We start from the raw sequence: 15,372 nt of genomic DNA on the forward strand, positions 1-15,372 counted from the left end.
CCTCTTTGCCCAGTGTATGCTTACTTACTGATAGGAAAATACAGAACCGTGGGTTAGTTTCGCTGACAAAACACATGAGTATACATCTAGCAGACTGGTATATCACAAACCTCAATAAGCATCAATTTTATTCTCTCTAAAATATTCTAAAAAGTCAGCCTCATTTAAGCATCGGCCAACCCATTAATTAATGTTGTACAGCTGTATGGGACTGAGATCCTGTGCTGATAACCTGGTATTGGCCTGTTAAAGCAGGAAGATCTATAATGCCACTGCTAGAAATACTAAATAATTCTAATTTTGCAAGTTTGATCCAAAGATACCAACATGATATAACCACAGTATTGCTGAGATCTATATTATCTGTTGTACAAAGGATATACAAAATGGCTTCAAGATACTACATGCTTTCAAAGACCCTATTGAGTCTTCAAAAATTTAATATTTAACAAACATACTTTCATTAAAAAAAATCTAGCATCTGTAAATAATATCAAAATGCCTAAGTTTTCAAAACGGTTAAATAGTCTTTCTAAAAGAAAGTGACAGTAATTATAAAGGGATGCATTAACCAACGGACTTTACTACCACAAACAGAATTGTGTCTGCCCTTTTGTTGTAAACAATTGCAGACAGGAAATGCTTCCAAATAAACTTGCCTGGAAAATAAATAAATATAGAAGACCATCTCAATACATAAGATATTTTAAATGACATACAAATTTCTAAAATATTTTATTGAACAAAAAAGAGCCTACTTACACAGCCACATGAGTTTAAGGTAACATTCAGTATTCCTTTTTATAAATAAATGAATAAACAAACAAAGCCCAATACACACCTAATTTCTCCTTCTCCTTGATGGGTCTAAAAGACATGGAGAGCATTTTACTATTCATATTTTAGTTACACTTTGAAATTATCAGTTACTACTATGTGGATATTTAAAAACCAAAGATAATACTAGAATATTTAATTGTAAGTATTAGATTATCATTGTTAGAATTGCTAACAACTCACCAGATAATTCATATTCACGGAAGATCACATTACCTAGGTGTGTCATAAAGTAGCATTTCACACTATTAATAAAGGAAGGCATTCACTTGTTAATTCTACCATGACCCCCAATGCTTTAAATGGGCTAGGACAAGAAACAAGAAAACAGTGATAAAAGAGCCCATATAGCCAAGATAATACTCAGTAAAAAGAACAAAGCTAGAGGCATCATGCTACCTGACTTCAAACTATACTACAAGTCTACAGTAACCAAAATAGCATAGTACTATTACAAAAATAGATACAGAGACCAATGGAACAGAATAGAGAACTCAGAAATGAGACTGCACATCTACAACCATCTGATCATCAACAAATCTGACATAAACAAGCAATGGGGAAAATATTCCCTATTTAATAAATGGCGCTGGAAGAACTGCCTAGCCACATGCAGAAAACTGAAACTGCCCCCTCTTACATCTTATACAAAAATTAACTCAAGATGATTAAAGACTTAAATGTTGATATGGTTTGGCTCTGCATCCCCAACCAAATCTCATTTTGTAGCTCCCATAATTCCCATGTGTTGTGAGAGGGACAAGGTGGGAGATGATCGAATCATGGGGGCGGTCTTTCCTGTACTGCTCTCATGATAGTGAATGGGTCTCATGAGATCTGATGGTTTTAAAAACGGGAGTTTCTCTGCACAAGCTCTTTGTCTGCCGCCATGCATGTAAGATATGACTTGCTCTTTCCTGCCTTCCGCCATGATTGTGAGGCCTCCCCAGCCACGTAGAACTGTGAGTCCAATTAAATTAAACTTCGTTCTTTTGGAAATTGCCCAGTCTCAGGTATGCCTTTATCAGCAGTGTGAAAATGAACTAATACAAATGTAAAACCTAAAACCATAACGATCCTAGAATAAAAACTAGGGAATACCATTCAGGACACAGGCATGGGCAAAGATTGCATGAAAAAACACCAAAAGCAATTGCAACAAACACAAAAATTGACAAATGGGATCTAATTAAACTAAAGAGCCTCTGCAAAGAAAAAGAACCTATCATCAGAGTGAATAGACAACCTAAAGAATAAGAGAAAATTCAAATTCACAAGAAAAAAACCAACAACTTCACTAAAAAGTGGGCAATGGACAGGAACTCTTTTCAAAAAGACACTCATGCAGTCAACAAACATATGAAAAAAACTCAACATCATTGATCGTTAGAGAAATTCAAATCAAAACCACAATGAGATACCATCTCATGCCAGTCAGAATGGCTATTACTAAAAAGTCAAGAAACAACAGATGCTGGCAAGGTTGCAGAGAAAAAGGAACACTTTTGCACTGTTGGTAGGGGTATAAATTAGTTCAATCATTGTGGAAGACAGTGTGGCAATTCCTCAAAGACCTGAAGGCAGAAATACCACTTGACCCAGCATCCCATTACTGGGTATATACCCAGTGGAATATAAATCATCCTATTATAAAGAAACACACATGCCCATGTTCACTGCAGCACTATTCACAACAGCAAAGACACGGAATCAACCCAAATGCCCATCAATGACAGATCGGATAATGTGTTACGTATACACCATGGAATACTCTGCAGCCATAAAAAGGAACATGAACAGAGCTGGAAGCCATTATTATCCTTAGCAAACTAACACAGGAACAGAAAACCAAATACTGCATGTTCTCACTTGTAAGTGGGAGCGGAACAATGAGAACACATGGACACAGGGAGGGGAACAACACACACTGTGGCCTGGGAAGGTTTGTGGGGAGAACATCAAGATAAATAAAGCCAATACATGGAGTTAAAACCTAGATGATGGGTTGATAGGTGCAGCAAACCACCATGGTACACATTTACCTATGTAACAAAGCTGCACATCCTGGACATATATCCTGGAACTTTAAAATAAATTTAAAAAGGAAATCAGAGATGAACTTCAGAAATCATGTTGGTCAGTTCAACAGTGTGCTGGACATAAACAAAATGTACTGAGCATCTGTGAAATGCTTACCAAAAGACTGTCTTAAGAGCAAATGTATAACAAAACCTGTTTTCTGGACAATTTATGTTTTATAGGAAGTAAAAAGTTTTTCCAATACATAAAGCAAAATTAAAATCTGTTCAGCCAAAATTTAAAAGTATATATCATTAAATCCAGTGAACTTTTAAGATTAAAAACAAAACTAACAAGATACTAATAATACAATCAAAATACAACATGGTGTTTACAATAAAAGTAAAAACACAGTGTGGAAGAAAACAAGACAACTATTTAAAGAAAAAATTTACCCAGAAACAATGCATAAACCTATGGTGACACCTTATCACATAGAATATTCATGTGGTCATTTCAGCTTTCACCAAGGGAGACCCACCATTTCAAATTTGAGGAGTAGAGACAACAACACTTCCAGTGCCTTTCCAAAGGCAGCTCTATCCCCTCAGACAATTATTTGGCTTTACAGTAGCTGATTACTGAAATCATTTTGAATGTCAAAGTAGAGTCATGAGTTGTCAACCACACCCTGTGATAACAAGGGAAACTGGCCACTAATGTTTTAACATAAGAACAAGGAGATAGAAAAAGAATGAAAGCAGCACAAAGGCACCAGTTAAAAAAATACACTATATACTCAAAATAGAGCAAAAGAAAGTGAAGAATTCTAGAAATGATATCAGGGGAATTTTGAGAAGTTTTAAAAATGGTCACATATCATAATGACAGAATGACAGGGAATACATTCCGAGAAAGGCGTCATTGGGTGATTTTGTCTTTGTACAAGCATCATGGAGTATACTTATACAAACCTAAACGATGCTGCCTACTACACACCTAGTTAGGCTCTATGCGATAGCCTATTGCTCCTAGGTGACAAACATGTACAGCATGTCACTGTACTGAGTCCTGTAGGCAAGTGTAATACAATGGTCAGTATTTGTATATGTAAACATACCTAAACACAGAAAAGCTACAGTAAACATATTGTACTATAATCTTACAGGACCACTGTTGTATATGTGGTCCTTCACTGACAAATATGTCATTATGCAGCATATGATTATATTTTAAGAGTCATGCTGACTGAGCATGGTGGCTCACGCCTGTAATCCCAGCACTTTGGGAAGTTGAGACAGGCAGATCACCTGAGGTCAGGAGTTCAAGACAAGCCGGGCCAACATGGTAAAACCCTGTCTCTAATAAAAATACAAAAATTAGCCAGGCATGGTGGCACGTGCCTGTATAGTCCCAGCTACTTGGGACGCTGAGGTGGAAGAATCACTTGAACCCAGGAGGCAGAGGTTGCAGTGAGCAGAGATTGTGCCACTGCACTCCAGCCTGGGCAACAGAGCGAGTCTTTGTCTTTTAAAAAAAAAAAAAAAAAAGAGTCATGCTGTATTAGGTACAGATTTTAGACTTGTCGGCTTCCACAATAGCATAGGCCAATTCCTTAACATCTCCTTCCCCTAACACTCTTCTGGTTCTGTTTTTCTGCAGAACTCTGACTAATATACTATGCAAATAAAATCTGAAGAACCAGTGAATCAAACCTGTAAGAGACTGGTTCACAAAGTATGGTCTCAGGTCCCCAAGACCCTTAAGTAGTTCATAAAGTCAAACTATGTTTTCATTATGACACTAAAATGTTATGTGCTTTTTTCACTGTGCTGATGTGCAAAAGCAAAAATGGATACAACCTAACTGATATCTTAGCATATATCAAACACTGCATCCCCACTATTGTGTAACTGCTGTATTACCAATATGGTCATTGTATTCTTTACCACAACTCACAGTGGCAAAAAAAGAAAATGCCAGTATTACTTTAAAGTGTCTTAGATAAAGCAGTAATAATTAACTGCATTAAATCTCCACCTATTAGTGTAAGTCCTTTTAATGTTCTGTATGATGAAGTGAAAAGTTTGCATAAAGCACTTTTGTTACAATGCACAATGGTTGTCTCAAGGAAAAGATGCACAGTTATTTAAGTTCTGAGTGAACTAGACCCTTTTTTCACAGAAAAACATTTTTATTTGAAAGGACAAATAAAAAAACACTATGGTTATTCAGACCCAGGTATTTGGCAGATATTTTCTAAAAATGAACAAAATGAGCTTGTCACTTGAAGAAAAACAGCTGATAGTACTTTGCTAATGATAAAATCTGAAGTTTCAACTAAAAGAATTTTGAAAAACATATCTAACACACTAAGTTTGGCAGCTTTTTAATAATTAAAGCCCTTTCTTTATGAGACCTGTGGTGATACTAACAAACGTGATTTTTCTTTATATTGTATAATGGGCCAAAATTCAGAAGACTGGTGAACCCAGTGACCAATGCATGATGTTACAAAAGGATGCGTAAGTAAAAAGGCCCTTTCAATGTGCAAGTAAGACCAATGGATTTTAATAAAAGAGAAGGAGGAAAGTTCACTAACATGGTTTTAAATTCCTCATTGCAACTCATCTTTCAGAAACCACTCCTGTTTGAAGTTTGGTGCAGCCTTTCAAAGAACATCCACAATTATTTTTGAAAGCTGTAAAAATACTGTTCCCTTTTCCAACTACCTATGCATGTGAAGCCTGATTTTCTTCATATACTTTACATACTTCAACCAGAACAGCATATCACAACACACTGAATACAGACTGAGAATCCAACTGTATCAGATCACTAGTAAACATACTTGCTAAACTATAAAACACTATCATTCTTCTTATAAATTTGTGTTTTATGAAATATTTTCCCCTTGAAAACTCTCATGTTAATGTGTAATAGGTTTATTACTATTTTTAAATTAATCAATGGATATCTATTTAAAACTTATTCTGTTTCAATATCTAATATGGTAAATAATAGACAGAAACAAAAGCTCACCAGAGCCAAGGTAAAATTTTAGAAGTTTAAAGAAGTCCAGAGATGAAACTGAAAACTGCTGCAACTAGAAAACAATCAGCCTCTCTTAGCTGATGTGAAAGAATGCACAGTTATCAACTGTCCTTAGATTTCCTGTTTACACTCACTTCAGCAGAGCCCTCTGACTGACAACTTAATCTGCTTGCAGAATGCCAGCCATTCTTTCACTCTAACCAAAGTTAATACTAAAAGTTAGGCAAAAGTTTATACTAACGAGTAGTTTTTAAACTGAGCTGTCAAGTGCTCCTCAATAATGCCCATTGTAAAGGACATCAAGAATATCAATGATGTTCAAGTATTCTCTATATCCCAGCTGGTTAGGGATATGTTTATTTCATAAATTAACAAATGTCAAAATGATCCTTTTCTAAGAACTTTCCTGGGTGTTCCAAAAGTTCTGACAATTCAAACAGCTTTTAAAAGGTTCAGTTTAAAATTTTTTTATAAAGAAATATAATGCCGGGCACCTGTAATCCCAGCACTTTGGGAGGCCAAGGCAGGCAGATCGCTTGCGCTCAGGAGTTTGAACCCAGCCTGGGCAACATGGCAAAACCCTGTCTCTACAAAAAAACACAAAAATGAGCCAGGCATGCTGGCTCATGCCTGTAGTCTCAGCTACTAGGAAGGCTCAAGGTGGGAGGATTTCCTAAACCTGGGAAGCGGAGGTTGCAGTGAGCCAAGATCATGCAACTGCACTCCAGCTTGGGTGACAGAGCAAGAGATCCTGTCTCAAAATAACAAAACAAAACAACAAAAGAGAAATATAGAAGTGTGCCAATAATTGGTGAAAGGGAAATGTTACAACTTATTTTGAGGTTTTGACTTTATTTTCTAACACTCTCAAATGCCTTCTGCATTGTATCAAAACCACGCCATCGCTACTCTCGTAGACATTTGAGTAAGAATCAAGACACCCTGAGTATTTTCTTTTTTATCCTCAAATATTTCCCTTTGTAATTACTATTTATTCCAAAGCAGCAATTCATATTATAGATCGGTCCACTCTGCTGTCATACCATTTCTCCCCTAGGCCAGCTATTCCAAATGTCATATTACATCCAACTACCACCTGTCTTCCACTTAATTATTATTATTTTTTATTTTTCCATAAGTTATTGGGGTACAGGTGGTATTTGGTCACAAGAGTAAGTTCTTTAGTGGTGATTTGTGAGATCCTGGTGCATCCGTCAACTGAGCAGTATACACTGCACCATATATGTTGTTGTCTGTCTTCCACTTAAAAGGAAGATTTAAGGTGGTAGGGGAGGATATCTGATCATTTACTGAGTCCATAAGAAATTGCTCTAATACAATTATGCAATAAGGTTTTTAAAATAGATTTTAAATTACTTTTTCCTAAAATATCTTTAAAGGTATTTTTCAGCCTATGTGTAATTTTATTTTACTTTTTTGCCATACTTTCCAATATGAGTAATTTTAATTATCACAAAGGATGCTATGTGGTACATCTATGAAATGGATACGCTCAGGCAGGCCAAAGTTTACTACTAATATACTTAACACTACTGAGCTGTACCATAAAAACATTATGATGGTAACATTAATGTTATTTGGGTTTCTTTAACCAAAAAAGAAAAACAATTAACTTACATATTTTAAATAGGTGAAAATTGTATGGCAAGTGAATTCTATCTCAAAGAAGCTGCTATTGAAAAAAAGAAGTGGAGGTTTGTCCCTGATCAGTTTTTTTAAAAAGTGTGCTATTAAAATACTAGAGATAATACCGTCTAACTAAATTTTTCTGAGAAAATAAGGGTGAAATTTTTTATACATAAATATGTGTACCATTATTAGGTATTTTAATTATCTTAATAGAAAGAATTTTAAAATATTCTTTCACAAGTGATTTAAAACCTAACATCTATACATTCCATAAAATGCTAGGGTTTTATCCAGAGGTCAACAATATTTTCCAGCTAACAGAGAGGTACTTCAGGCTAATAATGTTTTAAAAGTGTATTCAAAACCAAAAGAGGGTATTTTCAATCACCTGATATTTCAAACAGTGAAAACAGACAACTTACAACAGATAACTGTAAAAAGATCAATTCAGCACTGGCAGAAAATAGGTCTGAATATCAAAGCAGGTTTTTCCAGAGACATTTTTAAAATCAGCCTGTAGCTCTGCAAAATCTCATGACAAAAAAAAAAAAAAAAATCACATGATAAGAAATCGAACAGTCGAAGATGAAAATCGTCCTCACTGTTGCAATTAAAAGCTAAATTTTAGCCAAGTATATTTAAAACATGTACAAGAACAGAGCGCCACTAGTATTCACAAGCAGAAGCAAGACAAAGTGGCAGTGATCTTTTTGACAAATAAATCGCCTGAAATATTGCATGACTTGCTACACAACACCCTTATTACTTTCAATTTCCAAGCGCAACTAAAAGATGGGTCCAATTATGACATCAATACAAGCTTTCTTTCAAAATGGAATGAAAGAACAGTAAATCCCAGTGGACACCGGAGTTCTGTAGCAGAGATGATGTAATATATAAAAATAGACATCCTTCAGCAGAAGCTGATACTTTGGGTAAACAGCACACTGCATACCATTCTCAACTGCCTTGCATGAATTTACAATGCATGCTGTTAATAGCATGAGAAATCATTTTATTTTTTAAATTATTTACTGATTTACAATTCAATTTCTGTACATACTCTATAGTGCAATTTCCCAATCCATATAAATTAAGTCAACATAAATACCCGATTATAACTGCAAGAAAGAGAATTAGTTCCACCAAAGCAAGGAGGTTGAGACCACTGTAGCAGCTCTAACATGCTGCATTTTGCCAAATTGCAGCACACACAGCACAGTACTGTTACATCCACCTATTGTTCAGAGACTTTTCCACAGGGAGCTTTCTGCAGGATGTTAAAATGCAACATGATCTAGGGTAAAGAGGAACTAGTAAATCTGCCAATAATAGTCGTGAAAAGCAAAGGATACTTTTGACACCACTCTCCAAAGACACTTCTGATGAAATATAAAGCATCAGGCATCCAAACAATAAATTTTAGTAAAATCTGTGTGTGTGTGTGTGTGGGGGGGGGGGGGGGGGTTATCACTCTCTAACACACTCTCCACATCCTCTCTTTTCCATTCTTTATTACCTAATTCAGTTTTCACATTTCTATTTAGCTTTGCTGGATTAAAGAATAATCTGCTTCAAACTAGTCTACCTCAAACTCTCACTGAAGTATTTGTATTCGTATACAGTATAGTCATTAAACACTACTGAAATAGAAAGTACTGCCCACAAAGCAAATCATCAGAAATAAATGAATTAGAGCTAAAGTTTTATTTTGAAATGTAAACTATTTCTACTTTCTTCCCCTGAATACCACTTAAACCCCTCACCTTTCATTCTTATTCCAGTTGCCACTACTTCCATTTCCATTACTTGTGGTCCCCATCTTAGAGAGACGGTTACCATCCCTATCCCCAAAATCTATCGCATCTTGGAGCCAGATTAGTTTATTTAAATATAAATCTCAGTATGCCATACCTCTGTTGCAGTCTCTTTGGTGTTCCTTACAATCATGAAAAAATTCAGCTTTCAGAATGGCTTTCAAAAACCCTAGGACCACTCAACCTCTAAGTCTTTGAACAAATAAGATTCTTTCTGTATGAAATATTTTTATTTGAGCCAAGATATTAGGGTGGTTCAGGAGACCATCCCTGACTCCCCTAGGGTCCCTGGGTGTGTACCACTTATTTAACTGTATTCCCTGTGAGACTATAAAGGCAAAGGGGGCAGAGTCTGACGGGGTTGCAGACTTTTATATCTCAAGTCTGGGACAGACCTGAAACACAGTGGGCACTCAATAAATATTTGTTAAATGACCAAAAATACATAAATGAAAATCTGAGCTTTCCTCTTTATGATACAACAATTAAAATACACAAATTTCCTGAAACTCCATCCTATTATAATTCACAGAGAAATACTGATAATAATATTGAAGACAAGCCTTCAGGTCCAATTAAGTAAACAAATGCTTCATAAATTTAAATTTTGAAAGGAAAAAAATGTTAAGATAACTGAGAAATTTCCCCTGTATTTGAATAATATCATATATATATACAACGATTTGTAAATATCATCATATTAATTATAGCCAGGTGTGACAGAGTATGAACTGAAGGTAAAATCTGAAGTCCTTAAATATTCTAGGAAATATACTAGCTATACAAGTCATTATATACTGCTCAAAACATATCTCTTATTTTAAGTAGCAAATACTGAGTCAAATCTAAGGAAACCTCAGTAGAAAACTGAATAAATAATAAATGACAAAGCAAAGACATGACATGAGTAAAAATATTGCCTACTTCTAATTTAAGAACATTAACTTGAGTCAAAAAGCCTAAATGTCAAATAAATGTGCACAACAGAAACTAAATGCTGTAATGTTTTCATTTGTTTCAATAACTGTATTATTTTAGAAACTAACCAAAACTACCATGAAGTCTTTAACTGAAGGAGAAACCAACTTAAATCCACCTTGAGAAAAATATTGACCTCAGAGATATGTAAGATATATCCTAGGAATGGTTATATCTTATATACACATTGTAAGAAATAGAATTTGCCTTGTATTATACAGAATAATAACCTTATTTTAATAATGGGACTGATTTTCATAAGCCTCATATATGAATCAATCTTATTACACAGCTGCCACATTTTTAAAATATTGTATTATCACTGACTACAATAAAAATTATTTCTATAAAGTTTAATATATGGCATTCAACTTAAGATTATATTAATTTTATATAATATTTTCTATTACTTTTACACATTCTCTCCAAAGAACATTAACCTCATCTACAGGAATTCAATATATCTTTATAAAACAGTACTCTGGACTGTATATTCACGCTGTAGAAAAGGACTACTAATACAATGTGTGGGAGATATCCTTTTACAGGACCAATGAGTTTTTATTATTTTAAAAATTTTACATTGACTGAAACTTTATAAATATGTTTTATTTACACTGTTCAAATTCTCCTGATTCAGATTTGGATAAAGTGGAGTCATATTTTTCAGTAAGTAGGAGTGGGGGTGTGGGGTCAATCAGAACTTCAAAGTGTAGAGGGCATTTTTGACATTGTCACCAGGCTAGGAAGGATGGAAATTATGAAATGTCAGTAGAGACACATAACCTCTACAGTTTGGCCAAGTTTTCTTAACTCTTTAGTTTAATATCTCTCTGTATAGTTTTCCTCTTTCCAAACTAGGAAAATTGAAGAGCTAGGATTTTTTCCTCATTAAAATCAGAGGAGGAATAGATGACGAAAGAGGAATGTACCAGCTTCCCACGTCATTCCGATAAGGTAAAAGTTAAAATGGTCCTTCCTCTCCTCTCCATTTTTATTATGAAATTCAGCTTTTCCTACCCACACAAACTTCTAGAATAAATTACTGATCAATACAGAGAAGGCTTGAAACTATGGGTAAAATAAACATAGCTTTTTTTCTCCTGCCCTATTCTGAACCTGGAGACAAGGCAAACTATTACCACACAAAGTCCCAAGATAGTCTCTTTAGTGACAGACCCCAAATCTTCCAGCTTCTGCCAGGAACCTTATTAATGCCAGGAACCTTATTACCTGTCTCTATAATCTACTCACTCTAAGACTGAAAATTCATGCTATATCTTATTTTTTAGCCATTTTAAATACAGCCTCAATCTCAACTCATCAAAATGTAAGAAAATGCTAATGAAAGCCATCTCTAATCTTCCTTTCTCACTGCATTTTAAAATGCTATTCTCTCTGCAAACCTCACGCACTTGCCTTGAAAAATGTCCCAAAAACACACTACATGGACAGTTTCTGAAGAAAATCATTATAATCCATTTTAAACTATTGGAACATATCTAATTTTAAAAAGTGTACATAAGGTATAGATCATAACTCAGTGAACATTTTAAATTAATTCCAAGTTCTAGGTAGGAATTAGACTGGTAATTTATGCTAAAAAAGAGAAAGATCAATTGCATACTGATTTATCTTTTAAAGTATTATGTTTTATATATTTTAAGTATACTCTTTCCAGAGAAAAGCTCAAAACACTGATGTACAAAAAACTGTGTACAATTTTTTAATTTTATTTAACTTACATAAAATTTTTAAATTATATAAAAATGTTTTAGATTTACCACATCATTTAAAAATTAGCAGTGCTTTCAAAAACCAATATAGCAATCATGCCACCTGTGGCATTCTTACATATATTCTCTAGAGTATGTACGGAACATAAAGGAACTGCCTCATTTTAATTTGAAATATTATACATAAAATTCATACTTTTAGGCAAATTTACTCTAATAGCCAAAGATATACTGATGATAGATATCCCCTAATGTGAATAAATTATTCATTATATTTTCTCTACACAGTAATAAAACACGACCATAAAATGCTACTAGTTGCTTAACCAATTAGTTTTTAAGAGATAAATCAGTTTTTCTTCCTTGACTCAAAATTCCCTGGTAATAAACCCAAAGGTAATATAGATCTTCAAGAAATCACACTGAAAATCATAGATTTTAGTACTTAGCACAGTACCTTAGTCATGTACTTTAGTACCCAGTACATTACTTAGTCATGCACTGGCATGAAAGAAGTGAGCAAGGAGACTAATACAGACCTCAATTAAAATGTAGAATGAAATAAAAGCATGAAGTCTTGTTAAAAGTAAAGTGCAAATAAGAAAATACAAGAGATTTTAAACTTCGTTTTCTTTTTGACTAAGCTTTTAAAAAAATTCTGACTGAAATTTTACCAGTGGCCTCCCAAAATGTTCTCCATATTGGGATTCCTGAACCTTAAAGTTTTCATCTATAGCATTTAAAAGGTAAGTTTCTAATGAATTTCCCATAAGCTTTCACATAAAAAGGAAAAAAAATCCTTTATGTCTGCCTGCCTTTCTCTTTTCATTTTTTTATTTGCAAAGCAGGTTAGCTGTTCCATTCATTTTTTAAGTGCTCCATTCACATTTAAAAACAAGTAGCTTGCACTTGAATTCTTTCTTCAACATGGTCAATCCATCCCCAGGTCTATACAGATAAGCAGCCTATTCTACTACCCAAACCACTCACAGTTTCAAAGTAAATTAGGGCAAAATACAAAAGGACAAGGCCAAGCAAAACATATCAATATTATAAATTCATTAGTAACAGTGCAAATTCACACATAAACTTAGGGTTAGTGTCAGGAGACCACACACAAATTACAATACCTGAGATTTAGTGCATTCCTTTGAGCCAAAATGAAATGAGTGCCATAAAGGAGGAAAGGAAAAGATGAACATTATCAGACATGCTATATTATATTACATTTGCCAAAATGAAGATAATGTTAAATTAGGTTAAGAATGATCATATAGAATCGGCTATATGTATAATGCTTTCCATGTTCTTTAGCCATGCACTTTAAATGCACTTGCAATCACTTTAAATCACCTGTGAAGTTGATCATGCAATTCTTCTAAATAAATTTTTCACCCTCAGTCCTCCCCTATTAGCCAATTTCTTTCAAATAGAACTATTTCTGTTAAGAATAAATAAGTATGATGTAGGGCTAATAAAGAATAATAATTTCTATGTAATTCTTTTTACTATGTGGTATCATATATACAAAACAAAATTTTGTGATCTTCCTATATCAAAATTATGTATTAATTTAATAAGTAAATATAATTACAATGTCATTTACACCTCAAAAAGGATACAACCCTTATGATCATGTTGTTGCCAGTCTTAACTCACTTAGTAAAATTAATACCACATGTCACATATTAGTAAACCAGTATATGATCCATTAGTAATCAAGCCAAATTTTTCATTCTAGTATTGAATTTTCCCTAAAAGTATCTGTTGGCTAGGTAAGACATTCTTAAAAATCCACTAAAAAAAGTCTTGTAACAATAAAAGAAATACATTTTTTAAAACAAATAATCAAAGGGGAACCTAAGGAAACTGAATGAAGCTTTCCAAAAAGGGGGAAACTGGGGGCGTGGGGGGAGAAACACAGTTATTAAATGGCCCACCCAATGAAACCGTGCCAAATATGACTATAAAAACAAACAAACCAACTTTAACACTGCATTTAAATAATTCATACTCCTACTGATTATTTTAGTTAGAAAACTAATCTGGAAAAACAATTCCAAAGCAGAAAAAAATTAATATTAATGTTAGGTTAAAATATTATCTGTGTTGTACTATTAACATGTGTAACTATTTTTAATACATATTTCCTTCTTTCATAATGCTATATCAACCCTAAAAATATTACCTTCTTTTATGGACAATGGTAACAAAAAAACCTTTCATGGTTTTTTAAAACTAAGTCTCTCCAACAGACAAACAAAGATGTCTTTGTGAGGAGCAAAAAGCAATCCTTCCCAAATGAGTTCAATGAAATGATTCAACTATGAAATTCATGTTAAACTAAAATGCTTCATGGGTAGCAGGAGGAGGAGGCAGGTTGCTAGTGGTCAAAACCACATTAAGTATTCAAATATAAAGAGCTCTCTGAGAAACAGAATATATGAAGTGTGGGTATAAGATATGTCATTTAAACATAATAAAAATTGAGTAAATAATTTTAAGTCTATATACATTTCCCCAGGCATTTTGTATTTATACTTATTTGCAGAAAGACAGAAAAATGTAAGGAAAATAACTGGGGAAAGTAAAATAGTTGTTAATTCTCTATTTTTATTTTAAAATTAATTTTACATAAAATAACCACTCACTTAATAGCATATGCATAAATGATCTTTCATATTTTTACAACATACTCAGGAATTAAGCTACTTTGTTCTTGAAAAAACAAAGGAATAAGAAAAATAAGGCTTTAAAGTGACTTTATTGAGATCTTGAACAAAGCACTCATTATCTGTGTCTTGGTTTTCTCAAACATAAAAAGCAGTTTATTTTTCGATGTTTATGTCATAAATGACAATCAACTGGGTTATGTCTGCCTGACTTTAAGAGAATCTTGGAACCTATTAGAAATGTTTCAGGGCATCTTCACATTGAGATTTTAAAAAGCATTATTTCAAATTATTTTTACTTCACCACATTAAAAAATAAATCTCAGATATTCTCAAAAAGGTATAAAAAACTATAAAAAATGTAATTTTTACATATCTACTTTTAAAATAGAAAACAAGTATGATAGCAGGTACTTGGGTTGAGAGTGAAGAGTGGAGTGCACAGGAGGTGGCTACAATGTTAGATTAAGGTAAAACTACTTAAAATATTCCAATGACAATTATACGAAAGCTGATCTTCAGAAAACAATTTAAGAAATAAAGGAGCTAGCAAAGTCTGTTGACATCTTATTTCAATGTCTTTTAAAAACTAATCATATCATGTTTGTT

At 33.6% G+C, this 15,372-nt stretch overlaps 1 protein-coding gene across 32 annotated transcripts in view; it reads right to left on the bottom strand.

The window, feature by feature from the left end:
- The window catches only part of RAPGEF2 (Rap guanine nucleotide exchange factor 2), a 271,926-nt gene that overhangs the window by 106,878 nt on the left and 149,676 nt on the right, over window positions 1-15,372 (bottom strand). For 17 of the 32 annotated variants that reach the window (XM_054252841.2, XM_008992529.5, XM_008992526.5 and 14 more), the window contains one exon: window positions 13,222-13,239. The exons of the other annotated variants lie outside the window; for them this stretch is intronic. In XM_054252841.2, the coding sequence (XP_054108816.1) occupies window positions 13,222-13,239 (18 nt within the window). The remainder of the gene's footprint in view (window positions 1-13,221; window positions 13,240-15,372) is intronic. 32 annotated transcript variants of the gene reach the window in all.

Source organism: Callithrix jacchus, chromosome 3, assembly GCF_049354715.1.
Source record: "Callithrix jacchus isolate 240 chromosome 3, calJac240_pri, whole genome shotgun sequence".
NCBI lineage: Eukaryota > Metazoa > Chordata > Mammalia > Primates > Cebidae > Callithrix > Callithrix jacchus.